At 44.0% G+C, this 18380-nt stretch overlaps 1 protein-coding gene across 2 annotated transcripts in view; it reads left to right on the top strand.

Moving 5' to 3' along the window:
* LOC121282144 (heat shock factor protein 1-like) overlaps nucleotides 1–18380 on the top strand; it is a 69888-nt gene that overhangs the window by 8076 nt on the left and 43432 nt on the right. For both annotated transcript variants that reach the window (XM_041195654.1, XM_041195653.1), the window contains exons 2-3: nucleotides 8152–8260; nucleotides 10682–10806. In XM_041195654.1, the coding sequence (XP_041051588.1) occupies nucleotides 8152–8260; nucleotides 10682–10806 (234 nt within the window). The remainder of the gene's footprint in view (nucleotides 1–8151; nucleotides 8261–10681; nucleotides 10807–18380) is intronic.

The following is an 18380-nucleotide window of genomic DNA, read 5'->3' as shown; positions in this document are numbered from 1 at the left end:
TGATTCATCTCGGCCTCCTCCAGAGGTCCCCAGCATCACAGATGCCAGTCTTCAGCTAATCTGATTCACTCCATGTGACATCAAGAAATTGCTGAAGGCACTGGATACTGCAAAGGCTATGGGCCCTGACGATATTCTGGCAATAATATTGAAAACTTGTGCTCCAGAACTTGCTGCGCCCCCAGCCAAGCTGTTCCAGTACAGCTACTACACTGGCATCTACCTGGCAATGAGAAAAATTGCCCAAGTGTGTCTTGTACTCAAAAAGCAGGACAAATCCAACCTGCCCAATTACTGTCCCATCAATCCACTCCATCTGAAAAGTGATAGAAGGGATAGATGCTCAGTTTGGATTCTGCCAGGGTCATTCAGCTTCTGACCTCATTACAGCCTTAGTTTAAATATTGATAAAAAAGCTGAACTCCAGAGGTGAGGTGAGGTGAGAGTGACTGCCTTTGACATCAAGGCAGCATTTGACCGTGTGTGGCATCACACCTAGCAAAGCTAGAGTCGATGGGAATCAGGGGGAAAACTCTCCACTGGTTGGAGTCATACCTAGCATAGAGAAAGATGGTATGGTTGTTGGAGGTCAATCATCTCAGCCACAGGACATTACTGCAGAAGTGCTTCAGAGTAGTGTCCTCGGCCCAACCATCTTCAGCTGTTTCATTAATGACCTTCCTTCCATCATAAGGTCAGAAGTGGGGATGTTCACTGTGCAATAGTCAGCACCATTCGTGAGTCCTCAGATACTGAAGCAGTCCATGTCCAAATGCAGCAAGACCTGGACAGTATCCAAGCTTGGGCTGACAAGTGGAAAGTAACATAGCATCACACAAATGCCAGGCAATGACTATCTCCAACAAGAGAGAATCTAAAAACAAAAAACTGCGGATGCTGGAAATCCAAAACAAAAACAGGAAAAAAAATACCTGGAAAAACTCAGCAGGTCTGGCAGCATCAGCGGAGAAGAGTACAGTTGACGTTTCAAGTCCTCATGACTCTTCAACAGAACTGAATCTAATCCTGGGGGTTACCACTGACCAGAAACTGAACTGGACTAGCCATATAAATACAGTGGCTGCAAGAGCAGGCCAGAGGCTAGGAATCCTGTGGCGAGTAACTCCCCTCCTGACTCCCAAAAGCCTGTCCAGCATCTACAAGGCACAAGTCAGGAGTGTGATGGATGAGTGCCTGCATGAGTTTAGCTCCGACAACACAAGAAGTTGGACACCACCCAGGACAAAGCAGCCCACTTGATTGGCGCCCCATCCACAATCATTCAATCACTCCAACACTGATGCACAGTAGCATCAGTGTGTACCATCTACAGGATGCACTGCAGAAACTCACTAAGGCTCCTTAGGCAGCACCTTCCAAACCCACAACCACTACCATCTAGAAGGACAAAGGCACAGACACATGGGGACACCACCACCTTGAAGTTTCCCTCCAAGCCACTCACCATCCTGACTTGGAAATATATCGCTGTTCCTTCACTGTCGCTGGGTCAAAATCCTGGAACTCTCTCCCTAACAGCACTGTGGGTGTACATACAGCAAATGGACTACAGCACTTCAGTGGTTCAAGAAGGTAGCTCACCACCTTCGAGGGCAATTACGGATGGGCAATAAATGCTGGCCTAGACAGCAAAGCCCACGTCCCATAAATGTATTTTTTGTATCAAAGCAATGGGGCTGTTTTACAAGATAGACAACTGGATTGAAGAAATCAAGAAATGATTTAACCCTGCTCCCCCCCCCCCCCCCCCCCCCCCCCCCCCCCCCCCCGCCAAGCAAACAGTGTCCCAGCAGTGCTTTTACTGGATGGGGATCGGGGTGGGGGTGGACAGCGAATGAGCTCCTTCCGTAAGGCTGGAAGTCAAATGATTCAAGGAAGCTACTTCCATATTGTTTGAATGTTTGTTCCAGAACCATGTACCGGCCATCAATTCTGATATTTTAACACCGATAATTTTATTTGGAGGAGATTCCTAGTAATGTCTTGCAGCTTTAGGACACCATCCATATTCCTTCCATTGAACTTCTGTTTTAAATGGCATGTAATTAAAGAACTATTCTAAAAGTATTAAAGACTGACAGGGGAAAGCTTGGATTTATTGTAAATCCATAGTTTTGCCATTGTTCTTTGTTTATCCGTGGGTTAATAAAGCATTTTTCTCCCACATATCCTCTCTGCAATGTGTTTACATACATTACAGGATAGCTCAGTTCATACAGCGCCACCTACAGACCGAGGTGTGTTTTGCATGTAGGTTTCAACATGGAGAGTGAAGAAAGTTATGTAGTGTATAGTAGCACAGTAAATAATAGTCTTTTGTAAACAGAATTGCACAGTCTGCTATTTACTACATAAAGGATAATCTGCATTGCTGAATGTTAGGTAATATGTAGACTGCAGTTCATCTATGTACATACTATATTGGCCCCCAAGGAGTCTAGTGTTGCAGCAACAACAAACACTTTTACATGCAAGTTGTACACTTTACAAGCAAGTTGTATGCCTGGAACTATGGATAGTGATGGTAGAGGCTCCAATTTCTTTCCATTACATGACTGGCCAGGAATCTCTCCCGCCCTTGCTGACTGCCACTGGCATATGTCAGAAGGGTTTACAAGTTGATATTCAATCTGTTTGGCCACATTATCAACACACCTTCCTTAGCCATCAAGCTCTGGAGTGGACGTGCACGTGCACACATACTATTTAGGGGCTGATGATGTGGCCCATGAACAGGGATCACTTCCTCATACACCTTTGACTTACATTGTCAAGGCATGGGCAGCTCAGTATGTCCTGAAGTGCACTGATATAATGCCAGATAGGTCGGGCTGGATCTCCCTGGTTGGGGTGGGGGGGGGCGGGGGGGGCGTTGCTGTTGGTGTAGGGTGGATTGGGGGATTACTGTACCCACCATCTGCTCTACCCCCAAAACCATTTTCTTGGTTGAAGCTCCCATTCGTTGGGTCGGATTTCATGCAGCAAGAGCTTTCCTGTTAATGAAGGAGGAAAGATCAAAGATCAAGTCAGCCCATGGCTCTCTCTAACACATTTCTAATGCCCAGCTGATCAGTGGTATCAGCAGAAACCTCAGAGAAGTTCAACTTGTTATTTTCCTGGCCAGTAAATAGCATTTGAGCTGAGGGGAACAAAAGAAGGTGAGGGGAAAAAATAGGGACAATTAAATGAGTTTAGAAAGAGAAGGTCACTTATTAACTTCATGCATGGCGTTTCTACATTTACTGTGCAACAGATATTTCCAGAAAGCTCCGTGTAAGAAATCAGTAAAGATTTCCTCTGCGCATTCAGACCATTCTTATGATTTTGTTACCCTATTGCACACTGGAACCTCTCATAAAGTCAAATTGTTACATCTTTCCATGACACCATGCCCATATGGAGAGGGATGAATTATTATGAATGTCAAGCCATCTTTGGAAGCCCACACTTCTGTGGTTGTAACTCTTTCGAGTACAAACCCGTTTCCATCTGTGCCTATTCAGATGCAGTTACATTGTTTCATAGTTTGCCATTGGGAGATTTGAACCCTTGATCTTGGGGTTACAAACCCAGTACCATAACCACTTGGCTATTTAGGCCAAGCTTTCTGTGGGTTGTAACTCTTTCGAGTACAAACACGTTTCCATCTGTTTCTATTCAGGTGAAGTTACATTGTTTCATAGTATGCCATTGTGAGATTTGAACTCTTGATACTCTTTTGAGTAAAGCTGTTTCCATCTGTTTCAGATGAAGTTACATTGTTTCATAGTTTGCCATTGTGAGATATGAACTCTTGATCTTGGGGTTACAAACCCAGTACCATAACCACTTGGCTATTTAGGCCAAGCAAAAAATTATGTTGCAACAGATGTATCAGGAAATGTGATTGGAGTTGTAACTCTTTCGAGTACAAACCCATTTCCATCTATTTCAGATGAAGTTACATTGTTTCATAGTTTGCCATTGAGAGATTTGAACTCTTGATCTTGGGGTTACAAACCCAGTACCCACTTGGCTATTTAGGCCAAGCTTTCTGTGGGTTGTAACTCTTTCGAGTACAAACCCGTTTCCATCTGTTTCAGATGAAGTTACATTGTTTCATAGTTTGCCATTGAGAGATTTGAACTCTTGATTTTGGGGTTACAAACCCAGTACCCACTTGGCTATTTAGGCCAAGCTTTCTGTGGGTTGTAACTCTTTCGAGTACAAACCCGTTTCCATCTGTTTCAGATGAAGTTACATTGTTTCATGGTTTGCCATTGTGAGATTTGAACTCTTGATGATGTTACATTGTTTCATAGTTTGCCATTGTGAGATTTGAACTCTTGATCTTGGGGTTACAAACCCAGTACCATAACCACTTGGCTATTTAGGCCAAGCCTTAAAAGTTCAAACATTACTTATTTGTAACTCTTTCGAGTACAAACCCATTTCCATCCGTTTCAGATGGAGTTACATAGTTTGTCATTGTGAGATTTGAACTCTTGATCTTGGGGTTACAAACCCAGTACCATAACCACTTGGCTATTTAGGCCAAGCCCAATAACATCGGGAAAATGGACACCATTTTTTGAGGAGGGTTGTCCGACATGGTTTTTGTAGCTGTACTTTAGAGGTTGCTACAGTTAGGCATTATGGCTGTAACTCTCTCGAGTACAAACACGTTTCCATCTGTTCCTATTCAGATGAAGTTACATTGTTTCATAGTTTGCCATTGTGAGATTTGAACTCTTGATCTTGGGGTTACAAACCCAGTACCATAACCACTTGGCTATTTAGGCCAAGCCTATTCAATATCTCTCCTCCTCTCGCTGTACTGGGCCCAGTAACCATCCAACCCCGTCCACCGTTTGGGGAGAGAGGGTGAAGGGATGGATGATCATTGGAGTAACTCTTTTGAGTACAAACACATTTCCATCTGTTCCTATGAAGTTACGTTGTTTCCTAATGTGAGATTTGACCCCTTAATCTTGGGGTTACAAACCCAGTACCATAACCACTTGGCTATTTAGGCCAAGCTTTCTGTGGGTTGTAACTCTTTCGAGTACAAACCCATTTCCATCTGTTTCAGATGAAGTTACATTGTTTCATAGTTTGCCATTGTGAGATTTGAACTCTTGATCTCAGGGTTACAAGCCCAGTACCATAACCACTTGGCTATTTAGGCCAAGCTTTCTGTGGGTTGTAACTCTTTCAAGTACAAACCCGTTTCCATCTGTTTCAGATGAAGTTACACTGTTTCATAGTTTGCCATTGTGAGATTTGAACCCTTGATCTTGGGGTTACAAACCCAGTACCAATACCACTTGGCTATTTCGGCCAAGCCTTCTGTGGGTTGTAACTCTTTCAAGTAAACATGTTTCCATCTGTTCTTATTCAGATGAAGTTACATTATTTCATAGTTTGCCATTGTGAGATTTGAACTCTTGAGCTTGGGGTTGCAAGCCCAGTACCATAACCACTTGGCTATTTAGGCCAAGCTTCAAGTATAACACGTTTTTCATCTGTTTCAGATGAAGTTACATTGTTTCATACTTTGCCATTGTGAGATTTGAACTCTTGATCTTAGGGTTACAAACCCAGTACCATAACCACTTGGCTATTTAGGCCAAGCCTTCTGTGGGTTGTAACTCTTTCGAGCACAAACACGTTTCCATCTGTTTCAGATGAAGTTACATTGTTTCATAGTTTGCCATTGTGAGATTTGAACTCTTGATCTTGGGGTTACAAACCCAGTACCATAACCACTTGGCTATTTAGGCCAAGCAAAGTTTAAAGGAACCTAAGATGTAACTCTTTTGAGTACAAACCCATTTCCATCTGTTTCAGATGAAGTTACATTGTTTCATAGTTTACCATTGTGAGATTTGAACTCTTGATCTTAGGGTTACAAACCCAGTACCATAACCACTTGGCTATTTAGGCCAAGCCTTCTGTGGGTTGTAGAGGGAGCCAATAATTAGGTGCTTTAATAAGGTTGCCAACTCTGGCTGGACATATTCCAGGAGATGTTATCACATGATTTACCTTCCACTGTCACACCCCTAGATTCCTGCTTTCAGCCTCAGAACATGTGTGTCTTCATGGAGTCCTGTCTTCCTAAAGCTTTTCAATGTGTTCGAGTTTTGACTTTTGAAATTATGGTCACCCCGGCTGGAGGTGAGGGTGAATTGGAGAATAGCTCGTACAGGGTCCTAACAACCAATTAAGAAATCATTAGGAAGTGGGCTGGGGGGAGTTGAGAAGAAACAGTCACCTTCAGGTATGGCATCACAGCAGCTGGATGATAGGTTAGTTTACAATCCAACAACTAACTCCTCCACCTCGGGATTAGTTTTGGATTTGAAAGCCTGCACACACATTTTTACATTGCCACCCAGTGGTATTGTAATGGAGTTGCATGCAAACTGAGATGCTGAGTTGTGAGAAATGCTGTTCCAGTGCAGCAACATGTGACAACAGGATTTTTAACATCTAAATTACCAATCATAGCGCCATCTATACATGTATCTGTTACTGCAGATGCATCTTATCACTTAAAGACTGCTTTTTCCTTTCACAAAGCTTGAAATGAGAGATTTTTATGGCACTTTTAAACTGTGTACCCAAGTGTGCATGTGTCCATCTGTCCATTTCTGCTCTCTATATTATAAGAAAGTTCAAAAATCAAATTACAATAACAAAATTGAGAGGTTACACCTATTTCAAAAGACTTAGTAGATTATGAAAGAATTTGATAAGATAGATTTAGAAAATATTTTTCCATTTGTGCGTAAGACCAGAACCAGGAGTCTTAAATATAAGGTAGTCACTAATAAATCCAGTAGGGAAATCAAGAGAAACTTCTTTACCCGGAGAGAGGTTAGAGTGTGGAACTCGCCATCATAATGACTGGTTGCAGGTGAATAGCATAGATGCATTTGAGGGGAAACTAGATAAGCACATGAAGGAGAAAGGTAAAGAAGGATATGTTGAATTCCGTTAAATGAACAGGGTTGGGATGAGGCTCGTGTGGAGCACAAACACTGGCATCGACCTATTGGGCCAAATGACCTGTTTCTGTGTTGTAAGTACTTCATAACTTTGTAACTCTTAAAAATATTTTTACAACATTTAATATTTGTGTGCCTCCCACCTTGAGAAAATCCCTATTTCTTAGGGCAATGGGCTGTGTGTGAACTGCAGTGTTGAAGGCAGTTGAGCAACTTGGCTAGCGTCTCTGCCACTGTTACTTTGCGCTAGCAGATTTGAAACAGGAATTGTGGATTTTTTTTGTACTTTGTCTCTGCCTGGCAGCTATCTATGGTTTTGGGTGGAGAAATAAAGGAAGCATTTGTAATGCCACAGGTTATCATAGTGATATTGTACTACCCATTGGAAATTCATACTTGATGGTTGGGAGTCCACTTATGAAATCAAGGATGTAGTCTCAAGCTATATTTAGTTAAAAGGAGGTATGCTCACAACTCTCAAATAGTGTGGGCCTTAGCCAGGCTTGCCAGGTACTGACACAGAGGCAAGCATGGCACTGTGCACTAATCCCACTGTCTAGCCCTGAAAAAAATTCCAATGTTGTTCATAACATCAGGCACTCCATAGAAGCCACTCACTATAGCAATGTATCATGTACACTTGTGTCTAAACAATTTGCCTTCATGGGCACTCCATGGACCATAGAAAATCCTGTCCATTTAATTTGCACGTGTCTCAACCAACAAATGTTAATGGATCTTGATCTTTTTAAGTGGGATTTATCCATCAATGCAGCAGTAGCATCAGGAACCACACCTTCAATCACTCCAGGCCTGCTAAAGTTAAACAGGACAAACCAGTGTATAATATATTTACATATAGACCAAGCTGTATGTGCATCACAGGCTAACAAAAAGAAAAATTGGATATTGAAAACCATAACTCAATTATGGGTTGCATTCCCATATTTCTGTAGAGTACCCATTTTCAGGACTGTGACACACAGCAGCATGGGAAAGTTGAACCTGCATCCCATCACTCAGTTTGCTGAATTGGTGTGCTTTCCCTCTGTTACCTGATTTTGTGATTGTAAATGACAAGGTTATTCGTTTGAGCTGGGTGAGCATGACTGATGATTGTTGTTTTTATTCCTTGCAGAATGGCACCTGTTTTCGGGTGTCCAATGAGAGGCGTTTTGCTAAGGAAATTCTCCCCATGTACTTCAAACACAACAATATGGCAAGCTTTGTCAGGCAACTCAACATGTGTAAGTACATTTGGAGCGCTGAAGTGTATTAGTTTCGGAAGGGATGTAAAACAATGAAGGCTAAGGATTTGCAGTATTCATTTTTTTTTAAAAATGTAATTGGAGATACAATCTCCCAAATCCTGGAAACTCCAGAAATCTTATGTAATAAAAAAATGAATTTGATTTGACCTGTTACTGTAAAACAGTGCCCCTGATGGTGATGGTGATTCTGGCTGGATCCATGCGTGTTAACCACCAATTTGTTATTTGTGTTGTCCTTGTCAGTAGGGTAATCAACACATAATGGTCATTTAGAAAGCTGGAGTGGGTTAATCTAAGGATTGAGGAAATGAACCGACGTTGGAGCAGCCAGATTTATAAACTGCATTTAGCAAAAAGAAATCTAGAAGAATGTTTAGCTATAGACAAGTTTTGTATTTAATGCAGAGAAAAATAAATTTTAGTTAAAGGGAGCTATCGGTTGGGGATGGCATCATATGGAGATATTTCAATAAACGGGTAGGGAAGTGGAACTAACTGGAATAAAAGAGGCAACGATACTGGAAAAAGTGAGGAAGCAAGTGGATTGAGAGCCTAGACATCCATTAGTCTTGTTAAAATGGCTGCACCTCAAGAAAAACATTGCTTGAGTGACAGGCTTTGCTTTCTGATCTATTCTGTCAATTGCACAATGTTTATTTACACAAGATTTCAAGTGCTTGCAGTTTTAGTTATTGATACTTTAAAGGATTTAGATGATTGACACTTTTATGGCTGTAGTGAAAGGAGTTTTCTTTTAAGAAATTGGAAAGTTATGAATGACTGCTCTTTTTTAAAGCTTTAGTGCACATACATTACCGTAGAGTTCATTGGTTCTACAGAATGTACAGTGGGTGAATGGACATAGAAGTGCAATAGCTTAGCATGGGGGGAATGAGGGGTTATGAGCATGGGTGGGGAGGGGCATGAATTGGCATAAGTTGGCATGGATGATGCCTGGGGAGCGTGGAGGGATTGGTGGTGAGGGGGTATGAGGGTTAGAGGACTGTCCTTCTTACAAGTGGGACAAAGTCCCAGAGCACCGAGGCAGGCCTTTTAAACAGCCAGACACAGCACTCGGTAACTCCTGTTGCTGCCTCCGTACTCTTTCTGGGGGTGGTAGGCCCAACTCCAGTTAACACCTGCCCCCTCCCACCCTGGGCACTTTCTCAAGGTGGGTGAGCTGAATCAGGAAATTTCCCAACTCCCGCTATGCCTCTCGAAGATGAAAATCCAGCCCGAAGTGTGGGAAAAGTTGAGGTAGAAAAAGAAATCCATGAGGGAGCAGCAGAGCAACCAGGGACAGAGCTGGTGCAGACATGATGGGCCGAATGGCTGTCTTCTGCGCTGTAACAATTCTGTGATATTCTGTGAAAGCCAAGTGTGGTGGGGAGAATGTAGGACAGGAGAGTAACAACCAGGGAGGGAAATGGGACTTTGCTTAAGTAGTAGGCCTTGGCTGGCTTGAGGAACCAATTCGGAGTTATGAGCGACACAGAGCCAAAAGAGGGAGGATTAGTGCTCCTTGTTTGGTGTCTCACCTTTTTGTCAGTTTCATACAAATTGGGGCATGGCCAGAAAGTGTGTGGCATGGATCATGAGGGTTGAAGTGTTCAGGTCGCAGAGAAACCCAGGGCTGTGTGAGGGCAGCTGAGAAGAAAGGCATCCCTGACAAGTCCAGAAGAGAAGGGTGCATTGAGAATGTACATTGAGGACAAACAGCCAACACGAGCAAGATAAAAGCAAAATACTGCGGATGCTGGAAATCTGAAACAAAAACAAAAATAGCTGGAAAAACTCAGCAGGTCTGACAGCATCTGTGGAGATGAAGACAGAGTTAACGTTACAAGTCCGTATGACTCTTCATCAGAGCAAGATATGCACAGAAAGACCAAGGAAATTTATCTGAATAACCTTGCCATACTTGTTTGCTTCTTTGAAAGTTGAACAAAATACCTTGCCATGGGTTCATCTAGGCCTGAAACTAAAGGAACAGAGGATGCTGACTTGTTTTTAATGTAATGTAAATTGCACTTTAGGAAAACCTGGACTTGGAGTAAGATAAGCCAAACTTGTTTATGAGCTGCTTCTTCGTATTTAAGAATATTAACAGCTGATAGACAAGCTTATCACTACTGCAGCTCACTAAGAATGATGCATGAGATGTCTGCTTCTATCCAGTGTTTCACTTGCTTTCAATTCACCTTTTTAAAAATTGCAATTAGTGGTTGGGTGTAATTTCTCACTCCTTTTCTGCCTCTTTTTGTTCTCACCCTCTTTCCTTCCCCCAACCGCATTGAAGAGTTAAGAGTGTTAATAGTTTCTAAAATAAAGTTTTATTTTACTTTTATTGCTTACACCCCTTACCTCTTTAACTCTTCTCTTTATGTCCTATAACAGATGGCTTTCATAAGGTGGTTCACATAGGTGTAGGCCTGCCCCGAGATTTGGATGATATAATTGAATTTCAACACCCACGCTTCAGACAAGGAGAGCCTCAGTTACTGGACCACATCAAAAGGAAGGCAAGTGTTACTCACTGGTGGGTTGTTGTTGATTTTAAAACCTTTTTCATGAATCAGTGTACAAACAAATCACAGTACCTGGTGGCCAAAACTGGTAGATTGGTGGCCGAGTGATTCAATAGAAATCCAACATTGTTGTAGTACTTGAGGCAGATTTTAATTGTCTTTTGAGGTTGGGGTTGGAGCACAGTCAAGAGGTTTAATCAATTTAACACTGGCTGTACCTGACCAAGGAAGTCTTGTGGCACAGAGGATAATTTCCCTGCCTCTCACTCTGAAGATCCATGTTCGGCTCGCACCCCAGGACCTGACAGCCAAGGAAGGTGCGTTCATAATGCTGCTGAACAGGCTGAGTATCAATCTGTAAATCCTTCCACCACATGCAACAGAGGGCGCTGGTGAGAAGTGACTGAAGCAATCTGGGAGAATCATCGCAGCCACCGCGACTCAGGAGGGAACCGAGGAGAAGGACTCTTGCACTCAACAGGAGGAAGAGCATCCAACACAGGGCGCTGGTGAGAAGTGACTGAAACATTCTGGGAGAAGTCATCGCAGCCACCGCGACTCAGGAGGGAACCGAGAAGAAGGACTCTTGCACTCAACAGGAGTAAGGGCATCCAACAGAGGGTGCTGGTGAGAAGTGACTGAAGCATTCTGGGAGAAGTCATCACAGCCACTGCGATTCAGGAGGGAATCGAGGAGGACCCACTGTCAAAGAATGGAATAGCCCCAAACATTACATTGTTGTAGTTTTTCCATCCCTCCCTCCTCCTCAAACCTAAAGAAAAAGAGAGGAAGAGGCAGTGCCTTCAGGAGTGCACCAGACTTGCGAGGGACACTCTTCTGAAAGTGGATTTTAAAGAAAAAGCAGCTGATTGGTGAGTGATCCTGGGAGTAGACTTGGAGGGAGGAGCACCGGAGTGGTGACCTCGGGGCACAGAGTAACTGAAGCCAAAACTGAAAAAGTGATGTCACAGGAAAGCTGTGACCTGATTGGTGTGAAATCTGCACCATTTTTGAAAAAAAAAACACTGCAAAGCTAATTAATAAATTAATTATCTAAGTAGAGATGGCTGGGCAGGTGATGTGCTATAGCTGTATGATGTGGGAGTTGGCAGATCCCATTGCGAGCCACAGTGACCACATCTGCAGCAAGCGTTGGTTGCTGGAGGAACTCCGGTTCAGAATTGATGAGCTGGAGTCCGAGCTCCGGATGCTGCGGCACAACCAGGAGGGGGAGAGTTACCTGAACACTTTGTATCAGGAGGTAGTCACACCCGGTAGATTAATTATCTCAAGTCTGGTCAGTGGTCAGGGTCAGCAGGGTGTGACTGCAAGTGAGGCAGGTAGAGGGATCCTGTGTTCAGGAACAGAGGAGCCTCAGCTCTTGACTTGTCCAACAGGTATGAGGTACTTGCTCCCTGTGTGGATGAGGAAGAGGCCTGTAAGAAGGATGAGGCAGCTGACCACGACACCGTGGCACAGGAGGCCATTCAAGGGGGGAGCAAAAAGATAAGTGGTAGTTGTAGGGGATTCTATAATTAGGGGGATTGATAGCATTTTTTATAAGCAGGATCGAGAGTCCCGCATGGTATGTTGCCTGCCCGGTGCCAGGGTGAGGGACATCTCTGACCGGCTTGAAAGGATATCGGAGAGGGAGGGGGAGGATCCAGTTGTTGTGTCCACGTCGGGACAAATAACATAGGGAAGACTAGGAAAGAGGATCTGTTTGGGTATTATCAGGAACTAGGAACTAAATTAAAGAACAGGTCCTCAAGGGTTATAATCTCCGGATTACTACCCGAGCCATGTGCAAATTGGCATAGGGACCCGAGAATAAGGGAAGTAAACACGTGGCTAAAGGAGTGGTGCGGGAAAGAGGGGTTCCATTTCATGGGGCACTGGCATCAGTATTGGAACAGGAGGGATCTGTACCATTGGGATGGTCTTCACCTGAACCGATCTGGGACCAGTGTTCTAGCGAAAAGGGTAAATAGGGTGGTCAACAGGACTTTAAACTAGAAAGTGGGGGGGGGGGGGAGGGTAAAATTCCAAGTATGACTAATGAGAAACAAAGCAGCAAGTTAGCGTGTGAGGAGGGTGGATTCAACTTCATGGAAAATTATGAAAAAACTGAAAAGAAAGGAGAGCCCAGGAGAGGTTATTAAAGTCTCCAGAACACAAAATAGGACAGAGTGTTTGGAAAGGGCTAGGAATCTAACTTCAAACACATCAGATAAAGGGACGACAATGAGAAAGGGGACGGGAAATACAGGACTGAAGGTATTGTATCTGAATGCATGCAGTATACGAGATAAGGTAAATAAGCTTGTGGCGCAGATTGAAATTGGCAGGTTTGATGTGGTGGGCATTACGGAGACATGGCTGCAAGGGGATCAGGACTGGGAGCTAAATATCCAAGGATATACATCCTGTTAAAAAGATAGGCCCGTTGGCAGAAGGAGTGGTGTTGCTTTGTTAGTAAGAAATGAAATTAAATCGATAGCAAGAAATGATGTAGGGTCAGATGATGTAGAATCTGTGTGGGAAGAGTTATGGAATCGCAAAGGTAAAAAAACCATAATGGGAGTTATGTACAGGACTCCGAACAGTAGTCAGGATGTAGGGCACAAGATACACCAGAAGATAGAAAAGGTGTGTAAGAAAACCAAGGTTACAGTGATCATGGGGAAATCAGATTGGTAGTGGATCCGAAGAAAAGGAATTTGTGGAATGTCTACGAGATGGCTTTTTGGAGCAGCTTATGGTGGATCCCACTAGGGAACAGGCAATTTTAGATTTAGTGTTGTGTAATGAGGCAGATTTGATAAGGGAGCTTAAGGTGAAGGAACCCTTAGGAGGAAGTGACCATAATATGATAAAATTTACCCTGCAATTTGAGAGGAAAAAGCTGGAATCAGATGTAATGGTATTACAGTTGAATAAAGGCAACTCCAGAGGCATGATGGAGGAGCTGGCCAGAATTGACTAGGAGTTGAGCCTAGCAGGAAAGACAGTGGAACAGCAATGGCAGGAGTTTCTGGGAGTAATTTGGGAGACACAGCAAAAATTCATCCCTAGGAAGAAGAAGCATACTAACGGGAGGACGAGGCAACCTTGGCTGACAAGGGAAGTCAGGGACAGCATAAAAGCTAAAGAGAAAGCATACAATGCGGCGAAGAGCAGTGGGAAACCAGGGGATTAGGAAGCCTACAAAGACCAACAGAGGACAATGAAAAAAGAAATAAGCAGGGAGAAGTTTAAATATGAGGGTAAACTAGCCAGTAATATAAAAGAAGATTACAAGAGTTTTTTTTTGATATATAAAGGGTAAGAGAGAGGCAAAAGTGGAATTGGGCTGCTGGAAAATGACGCTGGAGAAGTAGTAGTGGGGAACAAAGAAATGGCGGAGGAACTGACTAGATACTTTTCGTCAGTCTTCATAGTGGAAGACACGAGTAACATCCCCATAGTTCAAGAGAGTCGGGGGGCAGAGGTGAGTATGGTGGCCATTACCAAGGAGAAGGTGCTAGGAGAACTGAAAGGTCTGAAGGTGGATAAATCACCTGGACCAGATGGATTACACCCCAGAGTTCTGAAGGAGATAGCTGAAGAGATAGTGGAGGCATTAGTGGTGATCTTTCAGGAATCACTGGAGTCAGGGAGGGGCCTAGAGGACTGGAAAATCGCTAATGTAACCCCCCTGTTTAAGAAGGGAGTGAGGCAAAAGACAGGAAATTACAGGCCGATTAGCCTGACCTCGGTCATTGGTAAGATTTTAGAGTGCATTATTAAGGATGAGATTTCAGAATACTTGGAAGTGCATGGTAAAATCGGGCAAAGTCAGCATGGTTTCATCAAGGGGAGGTCATGCCTGACAAATCTGTTAGAATTCTTTGAGGCGGTAATGGACTTCCAGAAGGCCTTTGACAAGGTGCCGCACAGGAGGCTGCTCATTAAGATAAGAGGCAAGGTACTAGCATGGATAGAAGGTTGGCTGTCTGGCAGGAGGCAGCGAGTGGGGATAAGGGGGTCCTTCTCAGGATGGCGGCCGGTGACTAGTGGAGTTCCGCAGGGGTCAGTGTTGGGACCACAACTTTTCACTTTATACATTAATGATCTAGATGAAGGAACTGAGGGCATCCTGGCTAAGTTTGCAGATGATACAAAGACAGGTGGAGGGACAGGTAGTATTGGCTAGGCGGAGAGGCTGCAGAAGGATTTGGACAGGTTAGGAGAATGGGCAAAGAAGTGGCAGATGGAATACAACGTGGGGAAGTGTGATGTCATGCACTTTGGTAGGAAGAATAGAGGCATAGACTATTTTCTAAATGGGGAGAGAATTCAGAAATCTGGAGTGCAAAGAGAAATGGGAGTCCTAGTCCAGGATTCTCTTAAGATTAACTTGCAGGTTGAGTCGGTAGTTAGGAAGGCAATTGCAATGTTGGCATTTATTTCAAGAGGACTAGAATATAAAAGCAGGGATGTCTTGCTGAGGTTTTATAAGGCTCTGGTCAGACCACATTTAGAATATTGTGAGCAATTTTGGGCCATGTATCTCAGGAAAGATGTGCTGGCCGTGGAGAGGGTCCAGATGAGGTTCACGAGAACGATCCCAGGAATGAAAGGCTTAACATATGAGGAACGTTTGAGGACTCTGGATCTATACTCGATGGAGTTTAGAAGGATGAGGGGAATCTGATTGAAACTTACAGAATACTAAAAGTCTGGATAGAGTGAACATGGGGAAGATGTTTCCCTTAGTAGGAGAGACTAGGACCCGAGGGTACAGCCTCAGAGCAAAGGGAAGAACTTTTAGAACAGAGATGAGGTGAAACTTTCTTAGCCAGAGTGGTGAATCTATGGAATTCATTGCCACAGAAGGCTGTGGAGGCCAGGTCATTGAGTGTATTTAAGACCTAGATAGATAGGTTCTTGATTGGTAAGGGGATCAAATGTTACGGGGAGAAGGCGGGAGAATGGGGTTGAGAAACTTATCAACCATGATTGAATGGTGGAGCAGACTCGATTGGCCTAATTTCTGCTCCTATGTCTTATGATCTTATGCCAATGGCAGGCGGCAGGAAGAGACATTCCTGGTCAGCCATGTGATGGAACAAAATTTGGAGCTTCTGCCATCATTATGCATAGCTCCAGTCGTACAGCATGCATGTGAAAGTGCATGTTGCCACAGCAACTCAGATTCCTTGAGTGAATTGTAACATAAATGGACAGTATAATAGAAAGTTTATTCTTTATCTAATGCATGCTATAAACAGCCGGAGAGTGCTTGCTACATAATTCAGGTCATTAGACGTTCGCTTGGGTGCTGCATCTCCAGTCAAATGCATAAGCGGTCTTCCCGTCCTGTGTGATCAGTAGAAGATCCTTGCCCAGCATCTAGTTACATTAAATTGTGACCCTAGCAGTAAGAACCCAAGCTATCTGTACTAAGTTCTATGATCTTGCATGTATCTTGTGCATTTCTCCTATCTTCTGGAAGATGGAATGATGATCACTTCTTTGAGATGAAGCCAGTTGTAAATCAACAGTTGGTTTATTATACGTGTAGTCTATCAGCCATCGACATATTTTCAGTGAATTTTAATTTATTTCTTATCACTTTTTGGAATATGAAAAATAACAAATCACCGCCACTCAACACCTATTGGGCTAAATTCACCCACCCAGTTAGGAAGGGAGTTCTAGGATTTTGACCCAGCAACAGTGAAGGAACAATAATATATTTCCAAGTCAGGATGGTGAATGACTTGGAGGGGAACTTCCAGGTGGTGGTGTTCCCATCTATCTGCTGCCCTTGTCCTTCTAGATGGTAGTGGCAGTGGGTTTGGAAGGTGCTATCAAAGGAGCCTTGGTGAATTACTGCAACGCATCTTGTAGATGGTACACACTGCTGCTACTGTACGTCGGTTGTGGAGAGAGGGAATGTTTGTGGATGTGGTGCCGATCGAGCGGGCTGTTTTGTCCTGGATGGTGTCAAGCTTGTTCAGTGTTGTGGGAGCTGCACTCATTCAGACACTCATCCATCACACTCCTGACTTGTTCCTTGTAGATGGCGGACAGGCTTTGGGGAGTCAGGAGGTGAGTTACTCTTGTAGCATTCCTACCCTCTGACCTGCTCTTGTAGCCACAGTATTTACATGGCTAGTCCTCCAGTTCGGTTTCTGGTCAATGGTAACACCCAGGATGTTGATAGTGGGGGATTCAGTGATGGAAATGCCATTGAACATCAAGGGGCGATGCTTAGATTCTCTCTTGTTGGAGATGGTCATTGCCTGGCACTTGTGTGGTTGGAATGTTACTTATCAGCCCTAGCCTGGATATTGTCCAGGTCTTGTTGCATTTGGACATGGACTGCTTCTGTCTTGAGGACATGTGAGTGCTGCTGAACATTGTGCAATCATCAGCGAACATCCCCACTTCTGACCTTATGATGGAAGGACGGTCATTGATGAAGCATCTGAAGATGGTTGGGCCTAGGACACTATCCTGAGAAACTCCTGCAGTGATGTCTTGGAGCTGAGATGACTCACCTCCAACAACCACAACCATCTTCCTTTGTGCTAGGTATGACTCCAACCAGTAGAGAATTTTCCCCCTGATTCCCATCGACTCCAGTTTTGCTAGAGCTCCTTGATGCCATACTCGGTCAAAATGCTGCCTTGATGTCAAGGGCAGTCACTCTCACCTCACCTCGCAAGTTCAGCTCTTTTGTCCATGTTTGGACCAAGGCTGTAATGAGGTCAGGAGCTGAGTGGCCCTGGCGGAACCCAAACTGGGTGTCATTGAGCAGGTTATTGCTAAGCAAGTGCCGCTTGATAGCATTGTTGATGACCCCTTCCATTACTTTACTGATGATGGAGAGTAGACTGGTGGGGCAGTAATTGGCCAGGTTGGATTTGTCTTGCTTTTTGTGTACAGGACACACCTGAGCAATTTTCCACATAGCTGGGTAGATGCCAGTGTTGTAGCTGTACTGGAACAGCTTGGTTAGGGGTGCTGCATGTTCTGGAACACAGGTCTTCAATACTATTGCTGGAATACTGTCAGGGCCCATAGCCTTTGCAGTATCCAATTCCTTCAGCCGTTTCTTGATATCACGTGGAGTGAACTGAATTGGCCGAAGACTGGCATCTGTGATGTTGGGGAGGAAGCCGAGATGGATCATCCACTTAGCACTTCTGGCTGAAGATTGTAGCAAACGCTTCAGCCTTATCTTTTGTATGATGTTCTGGGCTCCCCCATCATTGAGGATGGGGATATTTCTGGAGCCTCCTCCTCCAGTGAGTTGTTTATTGTCCACTACCATTCATGACTGGATATGGCAGGACTGCAGAGCTTAGATCTGATCCATTAGTTGTGGGATCACTCTGTCTATCACTTGCTGCTTATGCTGTTTGGCACACGAGTAGTCCTGTTATAGCTTCACCAGGTTGACACCTCATTTTTACGTCTGCCTGGTGCTGCTCCTGGCATGCCCTCCTGCACCATGGTTGATCTCCTGGGCTTGATGGTAATGGTAGAGTGGGGGATATGCCAGGCCATGAGGTTAC

Source organism: Carcharodon carcharias, chromosome 9 (genome assembly GCF_017639515.1).
Source record: "Carcharodon carcharias isolate sCarCar2 chromosome 9, sCarCar2.pri, whole genome shotgun sequence".
Lineage (NCBI taxonomy): Eukaryota > Metazoa > Chordata > Chondrichthyes > Lamniformes > Lamnidae > Carcharodon > Carcharodon carcharias.
The sequence above is the reverse complement of the archived record's forward strand: the minus strand, read 5'-3'. Positions and strand labels throughout refer to the sequence as shown.